The 26,358-nt window shown below is 42.9% G+C and overlaps 1 protein-coding gene across 18 annotated transcripts in view; it reads right to left on the reverse strand.

Moving 5' to 3' along the window:
• The window catches only part of UNC80 (unc-80 homolog, NALCN channel complex subunit), a 135,206-nt gene extending 109,072 nt beyond the window's left edge, over positions 1 to 26,134 (reverse strand). For 5 of the 18 annotated variants that reach the window (XM_030017566.2, XM_030017570.2, XM_030017564.2 and 2 more), the window contains exons 1-11: positions 25,700 to 26,118; positions 24,373 to 24,421; positions 17,305 to 17,461; positions 16,089 to 16,387; positions 13,345 to 13,468; positions 11,448 to 11,521; positions 10,873 to 11,012; positions 10,286 to 10,498; positions 6,647 to 6,908; positions 1,534 to 1,668; positions 163 to 385 (exon numbers count right to left, since the gene is read on the reverse strand). In XM_030017566.2, coding sequence (XP_029873426.1) covers positions 163 to 385; positions 1,534 to 1,668; positions 6,647 to 6,908; positions 10,286 to 10,498; positions 10,873 to 11,012; positions 11,448 to 11,521; positions 13,345 to 13,468; positions 16,089 to 16,387; positions 17,305 to 17,461; positions 24,373 to 24,421; positions 25,700 to 25,791 — 1,768 coding nt within the window. In that variant the 5' untranslated portion in view covers positions 25,792 to 26,118. Of the gene's footprint in view, positions 1 to 162; positions 386 to 1,533; positions 1,669 to 6,646; positions 6,909 to 10,285; positions 10,499 to 10,872; positions 11,013 to 11,447; positions 11,522 to 13,344; positions 13,469 to 16,088; positions 16,388 to 17,304; positions 17,462 to 24,372; positions 24,422 to 25,699 lie in introns of all 18 variants that reach the window. The other 13 variants (XM_030017580.2, XM_030017575.2, XM_030017576.2 and 10 more) reach the window with 6 other exon arrangements.
• Between the last annotated feature and the right edge of the window lie 224 nt (positions 26,135 to 26,358).

Raw genomic sequence — 26,358 nt, forward strand, 5'->3', positions numbered from 1 at the left:
GCTGTCAGCAGTTGCCACGTCTACAAACAGGTGTGTAATGCTGCAGAGCCAAGGACGTAAGGTGGCAATAGGATGGATGAAGAAATAAAGAGCTTCTGTTGTTCTCTGAATGTTCAGGACAGGAATGACATGGAACCTGGGGCAGAGATAACAACATCTCACCTAATATGGTGGTTTGCCATCCTCCTCTCTCAATGCCACGCCGGTCCTCTCCAATTCCAGAGAAACTGCCAAAGGAGAAAGTGCTGCGAGTGGGTGAGACATCCAAATGGTCCTCATGGAGGAGGAAGGGCACCCCCATCCTTCGCTGCCGCTTCTTCCCAGTATGGTGGAAAGGAATTGACCCTTTGCGCTCACGCTCCCTGTCCTCTTTGCGGCTCTTAAACTGCAGGAGGTAGAGGAGAAGATACAAGAGCAGGTAGAGGCTCTGAGGCGTGGCAAACTACCATTTGAGGGAAAAAGCACAGTTGTGTGGCCCAAGTATAACCTTCCACTCTGAGCTTTTTATCTTGGCCATTGCCCTGATAGCAACTATCTGCACTCTGGGACCATATGAGTATTTAAAGGAACACAGTCTTGCCGTAGGCTGGGATGGATGCCCTTGTATAATTTTAGGACATCCTCATACCATGAGCTAGATTCGTAGAATCCACAAAACTCTAAGTATCTTCGATGGTTGCAAACCCAGAGCTCCATGAGGTAAAAACATTGGAATCATAGAATGGTTTGGGTTGGAAGGGACCTTAAAGATCATCTGGTTCCAACCCCCCTGCCATGGGCAGGGACACCTTCCACTAGACCAGGTTGCTCAAAGCCCCATCCAACCTGGCCTTGAACTCTTCCAGGAATGGGGCATCCACAACCTCTCTGGGCAACCTGTGCCAGTGCCTCACCACCCTCACAGTGAAGAACTTCTTCCTTACAGCTAATCTAAATCTACCCTCTTTCAGTTTAAAACCGTTACCCCTTGCCCTATCGCTGCATTCCCTGTTAAAGAGTCCTTCCCCATCTTTCCTGTAGGTGCCCTTTAAGTACTGGAAGGCTGCTTTAATAAGGTCTCCCTGGAGCCTTCTCTTCTCCAGGCTGAACAACCTCAACTCTCTCAGCCTGTCCTCATAGGAGAGGTGCTCCAGCCCCCTGATCATCTTCGTGGCCCTCCTCTGGGCCCACTTGAGCAGGTCCATGTCTTTCTTATATTGGGGGCCCCAGAGCTGAACACAGTATTCCAGGAAGAATTCACTGAATTAGCGGGAACTACAGTGAGCACCAGCACTTAAAAATCAGCACTGTTTGAGTACCCTCCCGTCATGCAGTTTCAGCAGGACAGTTATTTGAATAAATATTTCAGTATTGTGTTTGGAATGTGCATATAAAAACCTATGTAGTAACACACAGAATCACTTCCAATGAAAAGAGATGTCAATCTCACACATGGCATGAATATATAGTCCAAGCAGACCTTCAGCTGCTACTTAGTAGGACATCGAGGTGCTGAACCATAGGTAAATTAAAGTACAATTTTCTTCCACTCACCTTTTTGAAGATGTTCATCCCCAGGTCTGTGGAGAGATCTGGAACTGCTGGTCTACGCAAGTTGGTCAGTGAAACCTTGGAAAATGCCTCTGTGCTTAGTGATTTTTCTTCCTCATTACATTTCATTGTAAGATCCTGCAGCTCCCAAAAGAAGACATTAAGCACAAGGAGAAATAGAGGATAATCAGCTTTAAAAAAAGAGCTACTTCCAAGAGCTGTCATAGGAGCACAGTAGAGGAAAAGGACCTTCAATTCATTACACAAAACACTATTCACATATTTAAAGAAAAACAAATGAACAAACAAACAAAATCTAGAAACTCCCAGAATTATTGACCTTATCTAATATTTCTGTCACCACAGAAAAAAGTACAGCACATTGCACTGACACAGAAAGCCTCAGGCATTGCTGTCAGTGTGGTCTAGTGGCATGGAAGACCATGCTCTGCTCTGACTCTGATCCCAGGTATGACTCTGGGTAGCTGACAATCTTCTTGAGGCCTTGGATTACATTTATGAGCAATCACAATGGCTACCCTTTTTGAAGCATTTTATTTACGATCTAAGAGAATACGCCCTTAATAACATATGCCTTTAAACATGTATTTTGGAACTGAACTGCAATAAGCAGCACTGCCCTTTCAAGAGACTTAATTTGTAAAAAATTTATTTACTCACTAAAGAAACCTAAGACTTCTACAACAGTAAGCATCCTTCATTTGTAATAACAGTGCTCCAAGATCTGTCCATCATAGTTCTCATCACAGTTCATATTTGTGAAAGCCCCTATAGCTATAGCACAGAATGTCCCACGACAGTGAAAACCTCGAGACTAATTTACTCTAATTTCAGTAGAGGGCACTTCACTCCCCTTCTGCACTGAGCAAAATGCATTACAGCTGCCTACTGTAAAGAAAGGCTTTGCTACAAAAGGTGGCATAAGCTCAGCTCCTGGTCATCCGTTCTCATTAAAGATCTGATGCCACTTCTCATGAGATGTTTGCACAGCTGACCTGACCACATTCCCTGAGGATAATTTTCTTCTGCCTAAATATCAGCTTGTTTCCACTGGAGATGCTCTTTTACCTTGCTCCCCCATCAGAAAGGTTCTGCTAAACAACTGGGTCATGTTAAAATACCTTTTTGCTTTCAATCCAGAGACAGCCATATGCCAATAATAGATGAAGTGACTCCTATAGTATAGGAGGTTTAGATTCTGCCTAGCCAGACTGCATATTGGAAAGACAGCCAGCACTGCAATACACAAGTGTGCAGTTTTATGCATATGAAGGTCCAGCAGAAGCCAGTGACAGTCTTTGCAGCCAAAGTCTTAAGCACCAGTTACAGTGTTTGCAGTACTAGGCTACTGGGGACCACACATTCTTCAGAGACTTTTCAGACTAATCAAAGACTACATTTGAATCCTTCCTATTAACTTTATCAACAAAAGAATGAAGGAGACACACAACAGAAAGATTCCTTTTCACTGTTGTTTTCAGTCAAGGTATGCTTTTAAACCATTTTGCATATAGGACTAAAGATTCAGGGGAGGAGTCATATGTAAAATCCAACAGACAGCAAATCAGGATTCAACTCCAGGTGCTCTCAACAGCAAGGCCAGCAAGTACTCCACATGGCTTGGTTCTTAAGCTTTCACAGCTCTCTGGCCTCTTCTGGCTGGAAAACATCGTATGAATTTATTTCAGATTCATTATCTTTGTCCATTAGTTACTAAATCAGTGTTTTATTAGGTGGCTTACAGTCACCAAAAGGACAGAGTAAGGATCGGGGCCTACTGTGATACAAGCCATACAAACCAACAGAAAGACAGTCCCAGTTCTGAAATCTGCTTAGGGTAGGTATCAAGCAAACAACACTAGAAAAGCAAATTACAGAATCACCTTAAATCTACAGTGTGGTATATGATGTATTTCAATGAATCAAGCTAGCTCTCCTGTTGAAGACTGATTAAAAATGTGGCTATTCTGTTCAGCAGACTATGTGGTAATTATGATGTGCATAAGATGGATAAGAAAGCAAAATAGTTTGGGGGCTGCTACTCCAGATTTTGTTGTTTCTGTTTTCTATTGCCTTCCTTCTGCATGACTGTATGGCTACCAGCTCGTTAGTACTTCTCTCAACTCTCAAGACATTACACTTGAGACTCTTGGCTTTATATTAGCATTGCAGTGAGCACTACAGCTGCATTGGTCTTACGCTTAATTTAAGCTTTGGCTCTTTGCCCTTGCAATGTTAGTGCAAGACTGTAGGGGCTTGTAAGCCTCTGAAGGTTTCATTTCCTAGACCTGCTCTTATACTGAATTCACTGCATACAGGTGCAACGCAGGTTTCCGTTACCACATGTTGCCAGGTCTGAAATACATTTAGACTAAAGTAACTTTCTACAGGAAGGTAGTATTCATTTTATTCACACTCCATCTCTTTTCCTATGCAACAAGGAGTGCTGGCATGCTGCACTGAATCTTTTTCTACCTTGCTGTTCAGTTTACTAGGCAACACATGGAGGATTTTTCTCATGTTCTCTCGATCCCAACTACTTTAGCCCAAGCTTATATTTGAAATGTAATTTCAGGCACAAAGAAACCAGGAAGTGTGAGAGTTTTGCTGAGGCTTAGGGATATGCAGGAAGTTACCCTGACAAAACTGCAGAACAATAGAAAGAATGTAGATTTACCACAAAAAATCTACTGGTCCCTGATGTGATTTGCAGGCAGCTGTTTTTGTCTTTAATCAGTTTTTGCCTGCCACTTTAAATTTATCCTGCTGAAACACAGAGTGCCAATATTTTTGAGAAGTTATTGATCAACCTTTGAGCAGAAATGATGACAACATGTTAGGAATTTAAGATCTATACTGAAAAAGCAGGCTTTAAGCATATCCCTGTGTCTGATGAGCTTGTGAAGTCTCAGCATACAACCCCTTGTGTTGATAGAAAGAAATGACAAATCTTAGCCCTCTGGAGGTGGCATTCTCTCCTCTGACTAGCAGAAAGTCTTGAGAGATGAGACTCTGAAATTAAGAACAGCAGTTAAGTTCCTACAGTTGGCTGGGATGAAACAGAGCCTAGGTGTCTGTTCGTTGCACAGATTTCAGTCATTAGAGTTGTAAAGAAGGGGGGCATGAGTTCAAACTTTTGCTGCATGGAAGACTGTTTCACCTCCTCCATCACAGCTGTTCTGTGTAACAAATTGGAAACCTTTTTAAACAGGATTCCAATTTGATGAAGTACAGTAAAAATACACAGGACTGACACAGAGGTTACCAAAAGCAATCAAACCTAGCCCTGGAGGGAAGAATGCCCTGGACAGAGTCCTCACATTAACAGCTAGAAAGTACCCAGTGGAATTGCCAAATGGATTTAACAGAAAAATATTAGTGAAGAGCAACTGAGTAAAGGAATCTTCTGCAAGAGAAACAGCCTGGAAAAGCAAGAAAGAGCCAAGCGTGTGAAAGGAGGGAAGTGTTTCACAGTATATAGAGAAGCACAATACTAGTGCAAACAGTGCCTATGGAAGACAACCCCATTCACGCTGCCACTGTGCTGAGAACCACTGACCGCACTCCCTGTTGCACTAGTAGCTAAAATTGCTAACGTGCAAAATAACCAGGTTGTTATGAGCAAGAGCAAAGGGACAGTATATGCATGGAAACAGTGAACCACATCAACAGCAGTATCTTCCAATTCTCCCTCCAGGAGATGATATTAAGGAGGATTTTCTGTACATGCACAGCAATCCTATAAAATCCCCATGCAAAGGTGGATTAAGACTGAATAGTAATTCATATCACCTGGCCTTTATGAAGATATGTCAAGCTTTTACAGGGATGAAACAGGCAACATTTTATAGAAATGACACTGAAGTATAATACAGTTTAAACAATACTGCTGCTCCTGAGCCCTTAAAACCACAAGTAACCATCAGCCCTCATAAAAATCATAAGAATGGCTACAAAATCCTGAGATTTAAAAATAACAGTACTAATATTTACATTGTTTATGCTTGTCTTCTGGCTTTTGAGCATGTGGTCCGTACAGGAAAAAAGACATTTCACCCTTCTCCCTTATAAAATGACAGGTCAAAAACTGCCAGACCTCTGCAATACTGAAAGCAAGAATTTTAAGAAAAAACACTAAATATTCTGAGAGTTCTGACTCAAAAAAGATTTGATAGCAACATTAACAGAAGATAGAGCCTTCTACTTGAGTTGTGTCATAAAATTGGATTGCAAAAATAGAATCTATATTAAATTTTGTTAGGCAGTTCCATTAACTCAGTAAATCAGAATTTGCTGTTAAAAGGCCACATGACAGGAAAAGAGTGCACAACCTAAAAGTAGCACAAATCAACAAGGAGATTTACTGAAACTGCAGCAGCAGCATCCCTTTTTTTATCCCTGGAACAACAGTGAGCTACCCAAAAGAAAAAACATTTAAGCTCTAACAAAAAGAGCTTTACTGCACCAAGGTCAGGAGTCTGGGGCTCCTCTTCCAGCAAAACAGGGAGCAAGTCTTGACACCTATTAGGACAGTTTGTCTACTGAAGTTTTGTTGGCAATTATAAGGGTAAAAGTTATGCAATAAGAACAACAGCAGGAGAAGAGGTAACAATATGAAGGGCTCTTGCTCGCTGCCACTGTTTGCAAAGTCTGCTCCAATATTTTATCCCAAGTGTTTGCCTGGAGTGTACAGTGCTGTACCAAGTGCAATTCCTTTTCTCTCTTTTGAGGGGTTACACCAAAGAAGCTCAGTGAGTCCTGAGCATTACACCGTAATGCAAAGGCAGTCTGATTTCTTCTGACAACTACATTAGTATAGTCTTACATTAAAAACTAATGTTATCACAGTTCACCCTAGATTTATTATCCTAAATCAACCCTCAAGCTTTCAGCAGTCACCAGCTCTGACTCTCTGCATCAGATTCTGCCTCCAAAACCCTCATCGTTCTCAGAGTCTCTTTCTGAATCAATCCACATATCTGACCTCCGGGCAGTTTAACCAACACCAAAGCTGTGCTTTTCACTAGTTGAACAGCCATCACTTCCCATCATCACCACAACAGTTGCTATTTTCTTATTGATGGCAACTGCTTACCTGAGTTTTGTGGGTATTCACCAGAGAGGGTGCAGCAGCCACCATGGAGCTGCTGCGAGGTCTTGGCAAAGGGGTGATCTCTGGCTCAGGTGGTTTCTCCGGCTTTTCCTGTAGCATATGCCTCAGCCTCTGCAGGTAGTACATTAGTGACCACTGTGTGCCCTCCTCAGACCAATGTGGCTGCAGCAGGCAGCGCAGCACTGCCACATCAAAGTATGTGGCATAGCGAGACTTCTGGCACGGTGGGATCACCAAGGACACCCTGTTCCAAAAAGTACGAGTAGAAATCTTAGTCATCAGATTCCTTAGCCTTTCTTAGATACTCAGCTTTCTGAATAAAGAACCACTCAATGATGATCTGTCAGGTTTGCATGTTCAACTGTTCTTAAGGGGTCACTCTTGATACCACAAAGTTTTCTTTGATAGCTAGAAACCAGTTATGTCCTAGCATACATGCTGGTCCACCCCAAAGACCCAAGAGCTCTACTAATGGGCCTAAAATTTAGCCACTCATCAAGAGCTGTAAGCCATTCTCATTCTCCTGCCATCTGCAGAAACCACCAGGATGTGCACACAGCTGTGCCTGCTTGAGCTTGCAGGGACATTTGACACTGACCCTTTGGGACTAAGGCCCTGACTGAGGAAAGCATTACTGAAGACACATAAGTGGATATTTAGCTTTCAGGTCCCTAGAGCACTCAAGTACATGCTCTGTTAGGTGTTTTCTTGGATAGGGTTGCTTTCTTAAACTGTGGTCTGAAGATAAGCCTCCAGCACCTGTGCTAACTGAATAATTTGTTCAGCTGGAAACAGACAACCCTTGAGCATCTGCTGTCCAGAAACCAGTAATATACATTTAGGAATGGTTTACATTTGTACACATCAGGCCTTACTTAAGAAGGAGCAGGCAGAGCAGCTAAGTCAGTTAACCCTTTAAGACAAGGAAATTGATTCTCATATAAGCAAAAGTTACTGTTAGGGACACTCTTTGCCAAGGTGTGCTAGAGAAAAGGACCATTTTTAGCCTTCATTATCATTTTCTTGCCTTTTAGGTGGTGTTATTTCCTGATGGGTTTTAGTACAGAATTTTCTAAGTATTGTAGAAGTTAGTGTACGCAAAAGCACGACATCTGTAGTAAGCCTCAGAAATGAGACTCCAGAGATTTCAGGTTTCAAAGGGATCATATCCGTTTTCAGAGCCAATCTTATTGCAACAAAATGCCCCGACTTTTTTATTTTTTTTTTTTTATACCACTTCTCTCCCAGCAGAGTACAACCGGCCGGATCTACCCTCTGTACAGTCACTAGCTGTTAGGAGACAATCTGTCAGAAAAGAAGCAGTGAAAGGGAGTTGGAACAATGAGAATCACATGGCAAAAGAAGGTGTGAAACGCTGGGGATGCGGCAGGAATTCTGGAGATCTATTTTTTTTGTCTGCTGAAGTACACAATTTGAAAGTTTCCACTCAGTGTGTTAGAAACACACCTCTGTGAACTGAGTACTTCTGTGATTTTTGGACTCTATAAAAATTAACAGCACTTCCATGAATTGTATTCTCAGGCATTTGGGAATCATCACAAGAACATCAGGTATTTATTGTTTTTTTTAAAAGCCATTTATATTATCAACTCTGCTAAGCAACATGCAAACAGCATTGGCAGGATACGCCCATCTCTAGTTGGGTACCACCACATTCCAAACAGAGATGTCCAAGGCCATGGTCCAGCAAAGCATTAGGAAACAAGCAGCAATACTGACCAGTGGAACCTCTAAGTGCTTAAAGTGCGGTGCATGCTTAAAGTGCTTTGCTGGATCACTGCCCAGTGCCACAAAGCTGCCCTGTGCATCCAAGGCAGATATAGGACTGACCAAGGAGAAGGAAGTGTGCAGTGAACGTTGGCACCACTTGGAATCACATGAACCCTGCTCCATATTACACACTTGGAATTGGGGGGCAGGTGGCAAGGCCAGGCTTGGAGTAATGCGTGCATCCAGAACTCAAATCTGCAGGAGCTGGTTTGCTGCCAGCCCCACAGGCCAATGTTGAAGGCACTTGGTGACTGCAGACCAGCCCGTCTGTGTCAGCATATGTCCCTATATGCAATCTATAGGTTCAAAGCTTCTCCCCTAATGCTGTATTCAAGGTAAAAATGTTATGTCTGATGACTTTAAAACAAGCTGTTATAAAAACCTGAAAAACTGAATTAGGAAGGGGAAAACAATGATAAGGGGAAAACAATGATAAATGGAAATATGCTATAAAGTTTTTCCCATAAACCTGACGTGAAGGCTGTTTTTGTCACAGTCAAGATTGTGTCACATCGATGCAGCCTGTAAAAAACCATAAGGATAGCTGGGATACTCAAAGCATCCCACCAAAGGAAATAAAGCCCATGACCTCAGTAGCAATTGTAAAGGATGATGCATTGCTCCCTGGTCACTTTGCAGGACCCAGATCAATATCTGAGTCTAAACAGTCTTTCATGCTCCCCCATGTGCGGCATAGGCAAACCTGAGGTGCAACACAGCCTGGAGCAAGGCATGTTCTCCTTATGAAATATTTGTCACTAAAGTCCTTGGTGCAAAGTCTGTTTCCCAGGCAGTGTGTTCAAGGCAGCAGCTGGATAAAGGGCTGTGCCTTTATTTGGTACAGTGTTAAACTGTATAATCTGTAAATGGAGAATTTCACTGAGTGAAGCAGGGATAATTAGCCAGGATCAGAGGAACAAGCCATTTGCTCAAGAAGTGTCTGAGGAACCAGAAATTAAACTCTGTACTTCTTTAGAAGGAAATCTAGTGTTCGTATAACCAGCTCTTGGTTGCCTGTGACTGCAGGGAGAGTGGAAAGGCAGCCTTCTTTCAACCCCGGGCCAAGGACAAAGGAATACTGCGGCTGTTGCTAAGTAGAGTAAACAACATTTGTTCCCCAGTTGTCTGTTGCTTGGCAACCAAAGCTCCCTGTACAGTTTTAACTGATCAATGAGTCCTGCAAATGAGGAGGCATAATGATGCTCTCTTCAAAGCCTGTCTGAAGCTGCATCCCCATAGCAACCACCAGACCCAGCTTGTCAAATTGGTCACCTGATTCTGTCTTCTTAAAAAGCTGCTTATTTTTTTACAGCTGTGCTCTCTCTGAGCAGTAGTGTTCACACATAGAAAGGCAGTTCTGTCCCCAACTTCAGTTTCACTGGCTCACATTAATACAAATTAAATAAAGACCCAGAACTGACAGCAGGCTTGATAGAAAATCCCAAGAGAATCCTCCCAATAGGATCAGAATCTTAGAGAATAGCTTTGCCCTTTCCACCAGTGAAAGGGTGCACCAAACCCCTTCTTGAGAAATCAGAGCCATTCCTAGATTATACCCAGAAACCCACTCCATCCCACATTTCTTCTGTCACTGTAATGAAGCAATTTCTTAAAACACTGCAGTGTTTTGGATATGACATTTCCCAAAAGAGATAAGCAACAGGATCAAAATTTTCATTAGAAGTTTAAGTGACACTCCTAAATCCATAGAGACCTAAAAATATAGCTAGGCTTCCCTCCCTCTCGACCCCCTGAAAACACTCATCAGCTTCATTTACTTATGGCACTACCAAGTGTCCAGCACTACTGAAAATCTGGTTCTATCTTTACCTGCCCAAATCCAGATTAAAAAACGTTAATTTATCAGTGCCATGCTGGAAAATCACAGCCTGAGTCCCACAGTGCAAGCTGGGAGAATATTTGTGTGGCTGTGCTTCTTTGTTAAGTCTGTTCCTTTGGGCCAGTAGTCTAAAGCAAGCTAAGCAGCAGGATGCAGATAAGTCATAATGAAAGCAATGGGGAGAGGCTTGCAAAAATCCTTTGCTAAAGGGAAAGAAAATTTGATCAGAAGGAAACCAGAAAAGATACCAGTAGCCTCAGGCTGAATCCAGCTAAGGAGGGTTGAGCCTGCAGGTTATTTGTTAGTGTCTTTAATTATAAGAAACCAACATATTAGAAAAGACCAAAGAAACTGTCCCAACAGGACAGCTAGAGATTTCTCCAATGAAAGTGGCATTGAATATCAAGTGTTACCACCTTGTTCATCACCCAGAACTGAGATTTGTTGAATTAAGAGTTTGAGATAAACATCCAGCACCCTTGGCGTGTATGGACAACAGCAGATTCAAGATAAAGGACTTCTGTGACCTCCACCATTGAATCACACCAGCCTAACTTTCTGCTGAAGGGGTTTGTACCTGGGATGTGTGGTACCCCTCTCCTGAGAGGTTTGGGAGGATACGCTTCCATCCAAGGAATTTCCACGATGACAGGCTGAGACAGTGGTCTTTGGAGGTACAGAATCTGGCTGGGTTGTCTCACAGACCACCTGTAGTCCCTTAGGATAGTTTAATAAAAGGAAATAGGTATGTAAACATACTTCTCTCTCCCATATTAGTTTTTTTACTGCAATTTGTGCTTAGACATGACTGTTATTTATACCATAATACCATGGTGAAACTGATCAAGCCTGGGCCTTCTCAGTACTAGGTGTTGTGCAGGCAAAGGGTAAGGCAGGGCTCTTGCCCAAGAAAATACATTCAGGCTTCCATCCTGTAAAATAGGATAAGGTCAAGGAGATCCTGACAACTATACTCAATACACTTTGGCTCCACTGCAGACAAGGCTGGGAGCCTTCAGAAGAACTGTGAAGAACTGTAATTTCTGGAGACAGAATACTTTAGGGTGGTAACTGCAAGTGCTGTTTCAATATTAATTTCCCCCCTCCCTCAGTTCCTTATTCAAGCTTGTCTAACCTTAGCACAGAACTTACCTCAGTATGTCCACTGTCCAGATTAGGGGATTCACAAGTCACACTCTGATTGTTGGTGGGAGAACTTCTCTTAGCTGAGAAAAGAAGTCAAAGGAGGACATTTCAGGAATCACCTCTAATATCAAAATGTACCACTGAAAGGATAAACCAGAAAACAAAAACAAACCCAAAGCAGCATCTCTCTGCTGCAGGCTTCCTAGGCATTAGCCACAGCCAGAAAAAGAAAAAAAGGACTGTTTTAATTTTTTGCACAATTCTTTCAGTTGTGTTGTCAACAACATTGTCTACTGAAAATCTCTATTTCGTTAAAAATAAACCTGAATATAAATTTTATCCAAAATCCATTTGGCATCAAACTGTGTTTTCCTGTGCCTTTTATTTTGGAGCTCTTCCTTCTCCAATTTTCACATATATTCAGCTCCTTTTCTAGGTTACATCTCTCAGAATGTATTGTGATTTCCAATTTGACAAATGCATTCATCACAGGAAACACACAAATGTCACACAGAAAGTTTGATCAGCAATACTGTAGAAGAACAAGGGCATCACAAAGACTAGGATGACAATTCTTGAAATCCTGTCACATCGCAAGCTATTCAGATGTGACTTAGTATCAGACTGACTCCAAACAAAACACTGCAAAGCTTCTTCAGTAGAATTTTTTTTAATTTGTTGTAAAAATTTAAGTAAATTTAACTTTTTTGTCCCAATTTGAGACAACAATGCTAAGATAGCAGAATCTTCCATGATATAAAGAACCTCATTCCAATTTCTACTTCCGTTCTGCTGAAAACATTTTCAAAACATAACAGAATATTTCCATTTCAGACTTTACTCCTAAAGTTATTCTTTAGGGATTTTCTAACCACAGTCCAGACCTATAGAAAAAATTCCAACAGTGAAAGAAAACCTAGGACTAATTCATTTTGTTAGTTCCAGGGCTGAAATCCTATTTTTTAATTCCAGAAGTTGAAGCAGAGGGAGGAAGAACTAGAGGTCAAAGTTGGTTTTAGATCATTTGAAAGGCTTGAATCTTTTCAATTCTGGACTGTCCCAGAGGCCTACAAAGCCTTGAGAACAAAATATGTCATCCAAAATGACTTGTCATCAGAAAAATCTGCTTTAGCAAACTACATTTTCACTACTGTGAAAATTACAGTTCCATGCTTTTGAGAACAAGCAAGCAATGCTACAGCAATATACCCAGCACACTTTCAATTCACCACCTGGTAGGAATTATGCAAAACTATCATCTAAAAACATAAAAGTAAAAAAGTTTTTTTAGAACTAGGCCAGACACAAAGGCTTGGAAGCCTAAGCACCCAACTCCAGCCTCATTATGGCTGAAGTACAAAGGAGGAGCAACCCCTTCCAGTATGCAAAAGAGAATTTACAACCTAAGCCTTCTTTGGAGCCTCTTGAAACTACTTTGTTTAATTTCATAACATGGTGAAATTCAAATTTTAGGTAGGAGGAGAACCTACACTGCCAACTGTGTGCTCTTCACTGTTAATTTTTGTCCAGTGCCAGTCTGGGAAATCCTTCCCCACCCATGTCAGGCTGCTGCTACATACTGCCTTTGCCCTCCTTAGCAACTAAGGAAGACATGGTGAAACAGAGATATGAGGCTGACAGGAAATGATAACTCTTCAGTAGAGTTTCTCATTTCCTATTTGTGATTTCTCTCTCATCTCCTATTTAATTATTATGCAAATGTAGGTTGACTCTGAGGGGAAACAACCTTAAAACTACACTCAAAGGTTTGACTACATCCTGACTAGAAGGATTAACATATTCCTTCAAATATGATGGCTATAGACCATAAGGCAGCATCAGGCAAACAAAGGAAAGGTTTCCCAGCCCTCAGGAGCTACATTACCACAGCAAAGTCACAGACCTGTAACGATGTTCCTGATTGGTTTTACAAGGGCGTTGAAGGCAGAAACTTCAGGCTGCCTGTGCTCCCACATAGGCTGCCAAATAACAAGGCCACTAGCCAACCGAAATGTCAGGTCAGACTCCTAGAAAGACAAACAGAGGTTGTATCACACCCGCTCACACAAAAGAATGTGGTTTCCAGTCTAAAAGGATTGCAATTTCTCTGATGCACAGATCTTAAAAGAAATGAGTGATAACCATGCGCAGTTCTGTGGTCAGTATATGCTAACTCAAGGACCAATGACACTACTCAGCAGATATTAGTACATTGCAAAAATGGCTGTTATAAAATAAAGGGGAAATCTCAATACAAAAATATACAAGAAGTTTTTTCTAAATGAAATTTCTATACTAGTTAATTAATCCTGTTTTTTCCAGCACATTAAGCTGTAAAAGAAAATGCCATTTCTGTGTCAAAAAGCATCCCTTCTGACCATATATAACTACTTCATATTTAATATTCAATCTCAACCTTAGGATTTAGACTCCGAGATTTGAACGTCTTGCCCCAAAAGAATAAGAATACTAAATATTAAAAAGTTACTTAGAAATTGAGGAAACAGGAAATGTAACAAATTACGATGAAATAGCAGTATACAGTAATGTTGTTATTAGCACTGTTAGTACCTGAGCTATGTCAATACAGAGACATTGGCACTACTTATACTTGTGCCATCATTGTTTTACAAATGCAAGTAGCTGAAATCATGTAAATTAGTACACGAGTAAATCTTAGCAGGATCAAGGTGCAAGTATGCACTTACTTGACCTAAGGTCAGATCTACATTAGGAGACACTGATGTTGGTATAGTCCAGCTATCCCCATAAGGCAAACAAACATGGTAATAGCAGTTTTGGCAGCATAATTATAGCTGCACCACCATCTCCTGCTGACATATAGCTCCACATGCCTCAGTGGTAAATTGATGATGCAGACAGAGCTAAAGGAATGGCAGGAGTTGACTGCTTGTAGCTCTCCAGCCCTTCTCTTCCCTACTCTTCATTCCCTACTCTTTGTTAGTGCTGTCTCTTCATTATGAACTCACAAGCCTTGTTATAAACTAAGCTTGGTTTTAATTACTATTTTTACTAAAGAGCACCTTGCAAGGCTTTTGGAAGTGGTAGCAGTAACATGTGTTGCATTTTTACTTTGCACTGCTAGCTTTTGGTGACGTGCCAACACTTTCATCTACGTTGTTAAGTTACAGGATTACATGCATCCCCCTCTCCCCCCAAAAGCCTCATTTAAAAACATATTGCTAAATACATAAATCCTCGCAGAAGTTTGGGATGCTACCATTTAGGTCTGCCTGTGCAAACATGTATTATCTTCCCTGAGCAAATGCTTTACTTTAGTTATCTGATCAGATAGTATTCTTCCCGAGACCTCCACCTCTGTGAAACACAGAGGCGACAATGCCAACTTGGTGAGCCAGTTACATGCCTTGTTTATCTCACCTTCTTTGAGCTTTGCTTTGATGACAGAAACATGCATGTTCTCATGGGCTGTTCAATGTTCACCACCACAGTATCTCAGAGATTTTCAAGGTAAACCTGAGATATTGTTATTAACCCATCTTGTAAATGGGAAACTACATCCCAGGAATATTAATATAAAGAAATTGGAAACCTAATCACTAATAGCCAGGGTCTACCTCCAGTTTCATTTCATTTATTCAAAGAGCAGCCCACATTTGTGTGTGTAGCGCTGGGAAGAATTCAGCATTTCTTCCTGTCATGTCCCAGTCGCTTACAGAGAAAATGTGGAACTAGTAAACAAGTATGAAAAAATCGGGCTAAATAAATGGAGCAATTCTGTACAGGAACTCAGTAGCAGAAGTAGGGAAAGAATCTAGCTCTCTAGACCTGCTTTCACCTGCCTTAACCAAAAGATTATCCTTTATCTCCTGTGCTTTCTTATCTTCTTCAACTGTTGCAGCATACAAGGCAGGATTAGAACAGGTAACAGTCTCCATCGCTTCATGACTTTATAAACCTTTTCCAAGCACCTACTCTCCAGAACCAGTTTCTCTTCTGAGGCCTAGCTGGAAACAGCAGCCCTCCAGAGAGACTAAAGACAAGAGGCAGGAGTCAGACCATGCAGAAAATGCCTCCTCATCACACCACTCTGCAAAGCTTATGCACTCAGCATAAAAACAACAGAAGGACCAGGCAGACAGGAAGCCTGCTTCCAACTTCAGAACAAAGGAATGCTCAATTGCCTTTGCCACTGCCATGCTTATACCACTATCACGCATTCCTGGTAATTAGCATCAAGATGATTAGTAATGACAACAACAAATCCCAGTGGCAGCCCCACGGTGGAATCCCTGAAATGCTCGCAAGGCCCTTCTGAGCGATGGTTGAGAATCACTGGAGCAAGTTAAAGCTCACAATCCTTTCTGCAGTTTCCAGCGTCCCAAAACTTCACAAGGGCCACAGATCTTTGACATTCCCAAGGGCTGAAAATGGCTCACTTGAGATTTATTTGCCTTTGTGTCTGCCTGATACTTTGGTGGTTGTTCATGTCACTGGAAGTATTTCTTCCTGATAGCAGTGGTATTCTGCCAGCTTGTTAAAACATCTCCAGTGGTCACCCAGTGTGCACTGTAGGCTGAATTAAATAACAATCACAAAGGCAGAATCATTCTTTTCCTGCTCAGAGCTGTCTCCACATAAGTACCCCATCAGTGTTCCACTTACTTTAATCCTGTGGACAAGGGGAGCAAAGAGAAACACAAAGAGCTCCACTGTGGCCATTGAGTTCTGGAAGAACTTCCTTGTGTTATTCTCCTCATCATCATTCGTGGTGCTGGGCCGGGGATGTCCTGGTGATCCTTGGTTTTCAGCCTGGTGGATAAAGGCGCTACCGCTCCCTCCCCAACTAGAGCCTCTGTCTCCTCCAAATCGGTCATTGCTGCAGTCCTGAGGGGCCTCCAGCAGCATCCAGTGAAGAGTGTGAAGAAGCTTTGTTTCAGCTACTCCAAGCTTATCCTGATGTCCTGGATAGAAAAATGCATCACAGTATCTCATGGGGTTTCCATTAATGGGACTGTTGAGACTTTCAGAGCCACACAGCAAACTGGGCATCCAACTTCCTGATAAGTATTTGAAAATTAAAATTCTACCATTAAAAGTATCAGCATTCTGTTTCATTATGTTTGAAACCTCCTAATTCACAAGTCTCCATTTACTTCACAGCATTTGCAGTTCAGTCCCCGAAATGTCAGTTGCAGGGCAACTGAATGCATGGACACAGAACAGTCCTAAAAGATGTCAGTTCAACAGTCTTGTCTGTTTGACTCTACTGAGTAAGACAAAATGCAAGTGAGCACTGCGAGGTGCTCAAGCTGTGTCCTGTTAAATGTTCCCTACTGGCATGTCTCATGAAGCAAATTACTGCTGAAATCACCACTGAAATCAGTAAAAGACTAGTAAAATAAGTTAGATTTGGACCCGGCTCTATCCTTATTATCTGATTGACTTATCTGCTGAGAATCACAAGCATTGGCCTGAATAAAAAGAAGAAAAAAAAAAAAAAAAGAACTGAAGATATTAAAAGTACCTGCTGCAATTGGCCACTGCAGCATGCCTTGAAAGAAACATGTATCCCTTCAAGGAACCCATGCCTGCTGGGTGGTAAGGCTTTTGCTAAAGCTAGTTTCATTATCTCTGGAAAATAACTAGCGAAATATAATTGAACTACTTTGACTCTTCAGCTCATCAGACCATTAACTTCACTGGGGAAGCTCTCACAGGTTACCCTGCTATAAAATGAGAACAGCTCAAGAAAGGCAATCCACAGAATGAACTAACCGGGATTCTAGGATTTAGAGTATGTTGGCACCCTGAGCATCAATCTGTCATATTTTGACTGATAACTTCAGTAATGGAGAAACAAACTCACATGAGCACTAACCTAGCTTGTTTCGGTTGGAGAGCAATGTTGCGGTGCAGTGCAGCACATGCGGGAGCGCAGCTTGGACAAGTTCCCAGCGAGAAATGCTCTGGATTGCTTCAGAGAGAGCTGGAGAAAGGCCATGCAACTTGTTCTCTACTAAAACTCTTTCAAAAGACTAAAAGTAAGAACAAACAAAAAAAGACACTGTATATCTATTTTTGCACATACCGTCTAGTACATAGAACATTTTCTTTTAAAAACCTGTAATCTGTAATTTTTCATTATACAACTAAAGCACACCTTACAATATTTTTCCTGAAAGACACAGATTGTCTTGAAGCTTGTATTTGTGGAGCTGAGCGCTGGATATTCTTCTCACACACACACACTCTTTCAGTTTAGCGTAACATAAAAGGGCAACCCATTAAAGGTATATGGGCCTTAGGAAATGTTTTCACACCCTGCCACAAAAAATAAACAGTGTACACAATTTTTTGTTGAGTCACAATGTAATGGTTTTGTGAACATTTAGAAGAGCTGATGGCTGCAGCAAGTTCATTATTTCCACCTCAAGCAACACAAAATAAGACTATCTGCCTTTGAAATCCCTAAGGAAGTTCGTTATTGCTAGTTTTCAAACCATTTCACTAAGCTGCTCCTCCAACCAGACACAAAGATCTCATTATAGGTCACAAAAGCAGTTATATTCCTTCATTGACGTTCCTAAGCAAAGAAATACGTTATTGATAATGCATGTCGCTGCCATATACCAGCTTAGCCTCCTGGCTACCTATTTGCTTACAAGATGTTTCACCAATTTTATCAAGCTCTGGGCAAACAAGTAACTGTTGGCATTCATGACCTAACGGATCCTTCAAACACCCTTACTCCAGAGTCATAAAGCTTATCCTTCAATACTAGTCATACCAATTTTTCCTGTAAAATTGGGGGGGTAATACAAATAGACTTAATTACAAAGAAGAAAAGCAAAAAGGGCAGCAGTCATAACCTAGCTCTCCTAAATGACCAGCCACTCCCAGGCGTGGCATGCTAACCAGTGGTAACATGCACTCTTCTGCATACCCCAGCAGCTGTGCACATTTGTTCTCTAAGGTCATGGCCACACACACTGGTGTGGACAGACAAGAGCTCCTCTATCAAGAGGCAGGATGGCCTAGTGCAAGCATAGTGCTGCACCATCGTGGTTTTACAGCATCGCCATAACAGCTCCACTCTGGCCAGCATGGAGGCAGAGAAATGCACACCTATCTGTACCTACATCCTAAGACAGAAACTCCCCAATAGGACCAGGCATAGACAAATAGAAGGGGTGATGGACTGTATGATTTACACAGATGTATTTGGGGGTATTCAGAACTGAGTGTGCTTAGTCACAGTGTCCACGTACTAGAAACCCCAGGTTCTAGTCAGAAAACTCAACAGACTTTCTTTATGGAGCAACAGCTGAAATTGGAGACCATTAGTTATAATATGTGGACAAAAATGGGGATTAGTCAAAAATAATGTGCCATGGATTAGGTTGTCAGCAATGTGTATTTCTTAGCACCAAGATGGGATAACATGTCTACCATGTCTCAAATCACTCTTACAGCAATCTGCTGGAGGCCACATTGTCTACAAAGGGAAACGATCTCCTGCCATTCATTCCTATCTGTTCAGGAACTGGGGGGAACAGGAAGAGGTGGCAGGTGCTTGGAAAGCCTTGGCAGGCGGGGGAGCGAAGTACTCATTGTAAGGTCTGAGTATTCTGTTCCATTCAGGAGCTATGAAGTCATCAAACCACAGTAGCAGTTGAGAGCACATTAGTATAAAGACAAGAGAGGTCTAGAAAAACTATCTCAGACAAGGTTACCTAACAAAAGCAGAAAACAAAGCAACAAAGTATCCCCAGAAGCAAGACAAGAGGTGCAGGGTTAATGCATGGTTACAAACAACATAAGTCTGAAAGAGCCAGTGAAAAACATGAGATTTTATTTATTTTTGTCAAAAGGGGACAGGGTGCCACTCCTTATTTGTTGCTCCAGCCACACACGCCCACCCCTACTCATGCATCAGCTCTGGGGCTCACTGAAGCCTTCATTCAGCCAAGTCAAGCTCCTACATAAGCCAAAAGGAAGCTCAGCATCAAGGTAAGTAGTTTCTACCAGGTTAGTGAGCTGAATTAACTCACTGAAAGGCCTGCCAAGCACCAGTGCTCACCTAGGCTTATTGAAAGAAATTATCTTCTCACCTCCAGTAGAAAATTCAAAGCATAAGCTCACACTTCAGTACAGTGACAAAGCTATTCCGTTTACAGAGCAAAGGGAGGAAAAAAAAAAAACCAAAACAAAACACTGTGAGCAGCAACACTATTCTGAAACATGAAGGAAGACACGTTGTTGCTCTCTGGCTTTCCATTCAAGGTCTCATTCACAGGTACTTCAATGGCATTGGGGAGAAAGTCCCCCAACAACTGCCTTCTGGAAGCTCTGGCCAACATTCTGCATACTTCAGAAACTCAAGAGGAAGCCAAGGAGTCTGTAATTACGTCTTTAAATTAGGCTTGGATTCACCTCAACATTTTGGGTTTCTGAGCTACATGAAGCTTTTCCTACATGGTTAGCCACCAGATTCCTCTGTTCTTTCCTGGTCTGAGCCAAAAGCTAAATATATTTCTGTACCTCAATGAAAGATTAGCTTCCAGAACAGCATATGTGATCACAAGCACCTGAGACAGCATTTTTCTGGCAACATAACAATGCTTCTAACACAAAGGCTACTGTATGGAAACCACTTGAGCGTCCCTGTGCGCTACAGGCACTGGCTGGTACACAATTGCCACTCTGCATGTACTGTCAGCATGGGACCTAGTTGGCATCAATCCCCAACAGTCACAAGCAGCCCAACAAGAATATGCAGTTCTTTTGACAAGTGTTCTCATGGGATTTGCCTGGAGTTCTCCATAAAGGTCCAACTCACAGCAGCTTCTGTCTACACCAGACATTCAAGATGCAAGGCCCTGGGTTAGCATTTGCTCCTCTAGAGCCTCCCTTTTGTTCAGCCATGCCTCTACTCTTAAATTTCAGGACCTGCTACAGAGAATATACAGACATTAATTTGAAAGACCTAATTTTCACCCTACATGAACTAAGCAACTGCTGCTACAGCTGAGAGGAGTTACATGCTTCGGTGAGAAGGCTGAATGAGAATGTCTGAAGTAAGTTCCCTGTAAGTCAGTCAGAAGCGAGATATTGTCATGCTATGGGTATGTCTTGGAGCTGCAGCCTCAGGCCTGCTGCTCAGCTAAGACGACAGTTACCTACTTATAGCAGGCTTGTCTGTGCCTGCAACACCCCACGTGCCAAAGGAGGATAAAGAACATCTGTCAAGGTGGTAGTGAGGGAAGTCAGTGTTGTATCTTGGTTGCAGAAAGGGCAGCCCCTTTCAGCAGTGCTCTGTGTGTGTGTGTGTGTGTGCGTTCAGCTCCCTCAGGGCCACTTATACAAGCATTTTTGCCTTTTAGCCTGGTGACACCATCTGTTTTCACAGGCAGTGGCAGTCAGTCCTCTCTGGCTGCCTTCCCAGTGCTGTTGCTCTCCTTTTATCTTTGTCTCCACCAAGAACCAAAGGGGCTGTCAAATACCTTGTGACCAGGGTCAGCCTGTGTGTCACTTTGCTGCTGGAACTGTAACAGGTAGCTGCCTGAAGAAGCCTGGACGAGCAGTACAGGACAGAGCAGATTCTGGCTGGGCTTTGCCATGGTTTCCTATACCGCTTTGCTCAAGTTGCATGAACTTTCCCTGCTCTAAGCCCAGGGGAGCTGTACCTGCAGTGAACTGCATAAGGCAGCAAGGGCTCAGCCAGGTCCCTAGCCCCCACTAGAGAGCCAGGACCTTGGGAAGCTCAGCAACCCCCTGTTCCACCCTCTCAGGAGTGCCAGATGAGCTGCAGGTCTCCTGCAGGTCTCCTCCAGGGAAGTAGCCCTAGAAGACCTCACTTGAAAAGAAAAGAAAAAAAAAAAAACAACAAACCCCCCTCAGTAAGCTAGGAGAGCAGTGCCCAGTGCTTAGCCTAGTGTATGTACAGAAGGACCCTGACAGAGACACAGAGAAACTATTAGTGCTTCCTGAACCAGACTTCTGTGTCCTTGGAGGGAACCTTACCACCCTGTTCTTCCAAAGCTCTGGATGCATCAAGGTAGAAAGCAGAGACCATTGCTAAAGTCACGTCAGACTGACTGGAAAGAACTTGAAATGCAGACAGGCAGTATTGTCAGTCTGGGGAAGGTCCTCTGAGTAGGGAAGCGTTCCTAGAAAGATCTCAAACACTAATCTAGGAGTTCATAGCACAAGGGATGGTAAGGCTCCATTGTTTACTGAACAAAGTAATAGTACAAAAATTGACAAGCAATGAAACACAGATGCCAAGCACTTTATTTACAGAAAATTCCCATGTTCAGAAACTCAGTTTTCTGCCACCATGTCCATTGGCCAGATAAAATAAAGGCGGCCTCCTTTTAGACTTTGTTCTATACCTATCCTTTAATCATTCATAACAACAAAACATACTACTACAGTTGCAAAAACAAATTAAAAAAAGCAGAAAAGAGGTAAACTTTGAATTTGCAGGATCCTCCAGAAAACGTTTGGGTTCTTCCATGCCCAGTGCAAACCAGGATAAAAGAATTTAAAACGTATCCTTGAGGCCCTTACCCTCACCCCCAAAAATGCATTAGCTTTGTACAGCACTCACATATATTCCTGTGAGGTCATTTACAGCTCTGACTCATGCACATTAGGAATGACATTGTGGCAGGGCAGAACTTCAGAATGGGGAGAAGGAATAACGTTAAATCCATACTGAGGCACAACAGCATTTAGACAGTCTAAGACAACGTGGGGGGCAGGTATTTATCTTCAGATTAAAGGCTATTATTCACAGACCAATTGAAGTCAGTGTGATTGTTCAGGTAAGGAAAACAAGGCTATGAAAGGGCAAGGTTTTTCCTCAAGTATTATGGTATAAAGCAAAGCTCAAAGAAACAATGCAATCTGCTTTTGCAGACCAGATGCTGTACTCACTGAATCTAGGCCTCCAGCATCTGCCTCCTCAATGCACAATATGCAGCAAATTCTACTGCAGCAAGTTTAGAGCCAAGAATAATAATAGAATACTGCACAATGTTGTATCACGTGCATTGTCAGACAGTTAACAGCCTATAGACATGCCTAGAACAACTCTGGCTATAGAATTTCAAAAGGACAGATCATGTAACAGGTGCACAGTATTTTTAGGCACACTAGTCAATACAGTGGTGTTAGATAATCAGCTTGATGTTTCAGAAGACAAACCGACTACCCGCCAAGTTCCAGAAACCCTGTTTCACCCATGCACGCAGCACTCTGCTACCCCACTGGATAATATGGAAGGGCAGACATTCCTGCGCATTGGCAGGGATAGGAAACTGATGAGCAAAAGAAGGTGGCAGATGCAGCAGCTCAGGCTGTATCCCATCAATTGCTCAAAACTAAGCCCCACCTTTGAAAGCTTTCTACCATAATTTAGTGATTATGTTAAGAATTGGAGAAGAATCAAGTTCTCCTTCATCCAAGGAAATGGATTGGATCTTCATGAAATGCATTTTTCCAGAGCTCCCTTTCCCTTGGCTGAAGCATGTGATTTATGTTGTCTTGCAGTTTCTTTGGGGTTTGGGGGGGGGGGGGGGGGTTGGTTTTGGTTCTGTTGGTTGAGGGTTTTGGGGGGTTTGGTTGGTTTGGGTTTTTTTCCCCCCACTTAGTAAATTCTGACATGTGCTTATAGAAGAAAGGTGCTTTAGAATCAGCCTGGGGGACACAGAGAAAGACCTGATGCCAACAGCACAGCATGAAGCACAAGAAAGTCACAGACAGATAGGTACATCATGGAGAACGCACAGAGAAGGAAGCTCTGTCCCTCTACCCTCTAGTAACAGACACGAGCTCACAGGTGAGGCCACAGACTCAGATTATAGCTGCTTCAAGGCATGGCTCCTGCACACTACTGAGACTCCTGGTAAAGGACATACGGCAACAAGCTCCTTTTTCTAACCTCTGAACAACCAGGAACTGTCAATGATATAAACCAGTGATGATGCTTTTGCTCCATGTGCCAGAATTCCAATACATTTTACTCACCAACACACTAAGCCAGCAGTCCTCTGTTGGTATTTGGTATCTAGCAATAACCCTGAAAAATTTATGGATTTCTTAGAAAAAAATTAGTCAGCAGCAGCTAGGGCTTCTCCAACTTAATATCTTGTGAGAAGGAAGTCAGAAAATCGCTGCAGAGAGACCTAAGTACTTTAAACTATTAAGATACATGTCCAGACCAAGTTTTTCCAGTCTGTCAAGTTTGGCTGCAACTGCTTAATGTACTTTAAGTCATCCAAAGATCAGCAACAATTCAAAGAATTCTGAAATTCCTTAGATACCCATTTTATTTGAACTTGCTGCATGCCTTCCTTTTTTACTCCCTTTATACAGTAGATTGAGGTTTCATTAGAAATAAGAGTTATTAGTATCTGCATAATAACCTCTCTTTAATTATGCTGCTAAGACATGCTCCCTCCATTTTCCAGTAGAGGAGGTATTTTCATTTTGCACAATGGTAAAAGTATTATTTAGAACCTGTTAGTAACATTTAGATGTCTGATATTTACTGAAAAAACTCCAGTAATCGCAAATTGAAATTACATCAATCTCATCTGAAAGCACATACACACATGATGAACTGCAAGCTAAGACCCAGACTGTCGTAGCTCAGTCTGCCCATACCATTATTTACTTTATTTAATTACTAATTAGTTCAATTACTAATATCCAAATCAGTATATTTTTGTTGTGTCCAGAGATGCACATGATATCCAAATTATCTAGATGGGAAAAGGTTTCAAATCCTTCACGTGATGAAAGTACAAAATTAAGCTGAATGGACTAAATCCACTTCTGGAGTAAGCTGAGAAGCTTGCTGATCAGCCACCATGGTCAGGTGAAGTTGCATGAAAAGTCAGTTACTAATAAGAGTTGAAAAAGAGAAACATGTACATACCACACATGAAGCTTCATATTGTTTCCCCAGTTTAGGTCTTAAAAATGCACTGAAGGAAGGGAGAAAAAGCATTAGAGACCGAGTACTTCAAGTGTGGATTTTGCTTAGTTATTTTTAGGATTCTTCTCATGTCAGAAGGTTGGCAAAAGGCTGAGAAACTTAATGTAAAGGAAGACATAAGGCCAAAACAACGTTCAGATACCTGTTGATGACATCTGACAAAATGCTGTCACCTTTTCCAAAAGACAAAAGTACCCACACTGATATGCCAAAAAGTAGTTAATCCACCCTCAAGAAAAGTCCTGTTCCCCATGGATAAACTCTTCCATCAGACAGTTTTCAGCCATTTTACCTCAGTGAAAGATTTTCAATATATTCTGTTTAAAATGGGTTAAATATTACTTTGCCTTGCCCCTATTTTAAGCCAGAGATCCATTTGCCAGTTTTGTATTAAGTATTTTGCTCTACAACTGCTGATGCGGAAGGCTTATGACGAAATGCAGGCCTGTACCCTGTAGGTAGAGAACACCCACCCTCTGCTGTCATTCCCCTCCAGAATGTGATCAGAGTTAAATATTTAAAAAATTAATCAGGTCACCTTATTACAGTATTATTTTTTTTTGGAGGACACTGAAACTGTGGAATAAACGGATTTTGTCACCAAGGCCTTAAATTAGAGCCACAACCTTCAAACCTTCCAACCTCCCCCCACAGCCCCCACAATGTTTTCAGTTTAGAATTCTGGTAAGACAGGAGGCGGAGAGGATTCACAAGGAACATAAAGCCCCAGCCATACATTCAGCCTGCCCCTCACACATCATTTCTCTCCAATCCAATGAAGTAAGGTGATACTTTGACGTATCTGTTTGCATGCTGACCTCTCAAAGCATAGATTACACTTCCAGAATGGATGCAAATACAGATACAAGCAAAGCTGCAAGTCCAGTGCAGCACTGAGGGATACTGCTTCTGGTACCAGAGCTCCAGGAGCCCTCTTAAAAGCGGGGGTGGAGGCATGGGGGGGAAACAGGACCAGGAGGAGGGGAAAGGTGCACAGACACACATACACATGGATGTATACATATCAAGAAGCTGCCCGGGACTGCCACTAGGTTAAGATGCCTCCAGTCCTTCCCCCATCCCCGATACACACAGATTGCTGTACACTGAGAGCAAAGAGAACAGCTTGTTTCATGCCTTCATGTTGCAGCTGCAGTAACCGCTTCCTCCCTGCCACTGGGCAGCAGCTGGCCCGCCTGCCCCCCCTCCCCACTTCCACTGCCCTGTTGCAGCTGTATCCCAAGTTGCCAGGGCTTGCTGCTCTCACCTGGTTTGCCTCCACAGGAAGGTCTGGATGGGCAGAGGGATGCCACGGCCGCTCTCCTGCTCCTGGCCCTCTGAGCTTTTCCTTTTCACCATGATGCCGACGACAGCTGCTGCTGTGAGCCAGCCTTAGCAGACATACCAGTTGGGATCTCCCACGGCCGCCACTTTGCTCTCCGTAACTCTTTACCCTCTTCCCTTCATCCTCTGCAGCCCACTCCCTCCCTCACCTCCCTTCAGCTTTGCCGGTGCAAAATGGCTGCAGAAGGCAGGGAGGAAATTAGGGGAGCGAAGATGTCCGCGTCCCTCTGCTTCCTCCCTGCCTTCAGCACCTCCCTCTGTGGACAGCTCCCAGCACCGAGAGCCGCGCCGGCAGGCGGTGACAGGGGAGGGCGGGCTGGTGGCGCGGGGGCGGCCCCGCCCCGCCCCGCGCCTCCCGCAAAACTTCCAGCGCCCGGCAAGGGGCGCGGGGCCGCTCCTCCCGCCGGCCCCGCAGCAACAGGGCTGCTGCTGCCGCCTCTCCCCCGCCTCCCGCCGGCCCGGTCCGGCCCGCACCGCGCGGAAGTTTCGAAGCCTCGCCAACCCGCAGCGGGAGGAAGGTGCAGAGCAGCCGAGAAGCGATCGGGGCAGGAGAGCGACTCCTTCCCTCCCTTCCTCGCCTGC

The sequence above is a fragment of the Aquila chrysaetos genome, chromosome 6, assembly GCF_900496995.4.
Source record: "Aquila chrysaetos chrysaetos chromosome 6, bAquChr1.4, whole genome shotgun sequence".
Classification (NCBI taxonomy): domain Eukaryota; kingdom Metazoa; phylum Chordata; class Aves; order Accipitriformes; family Accipitridae; genus Aquila; species Aquila chrysaetos.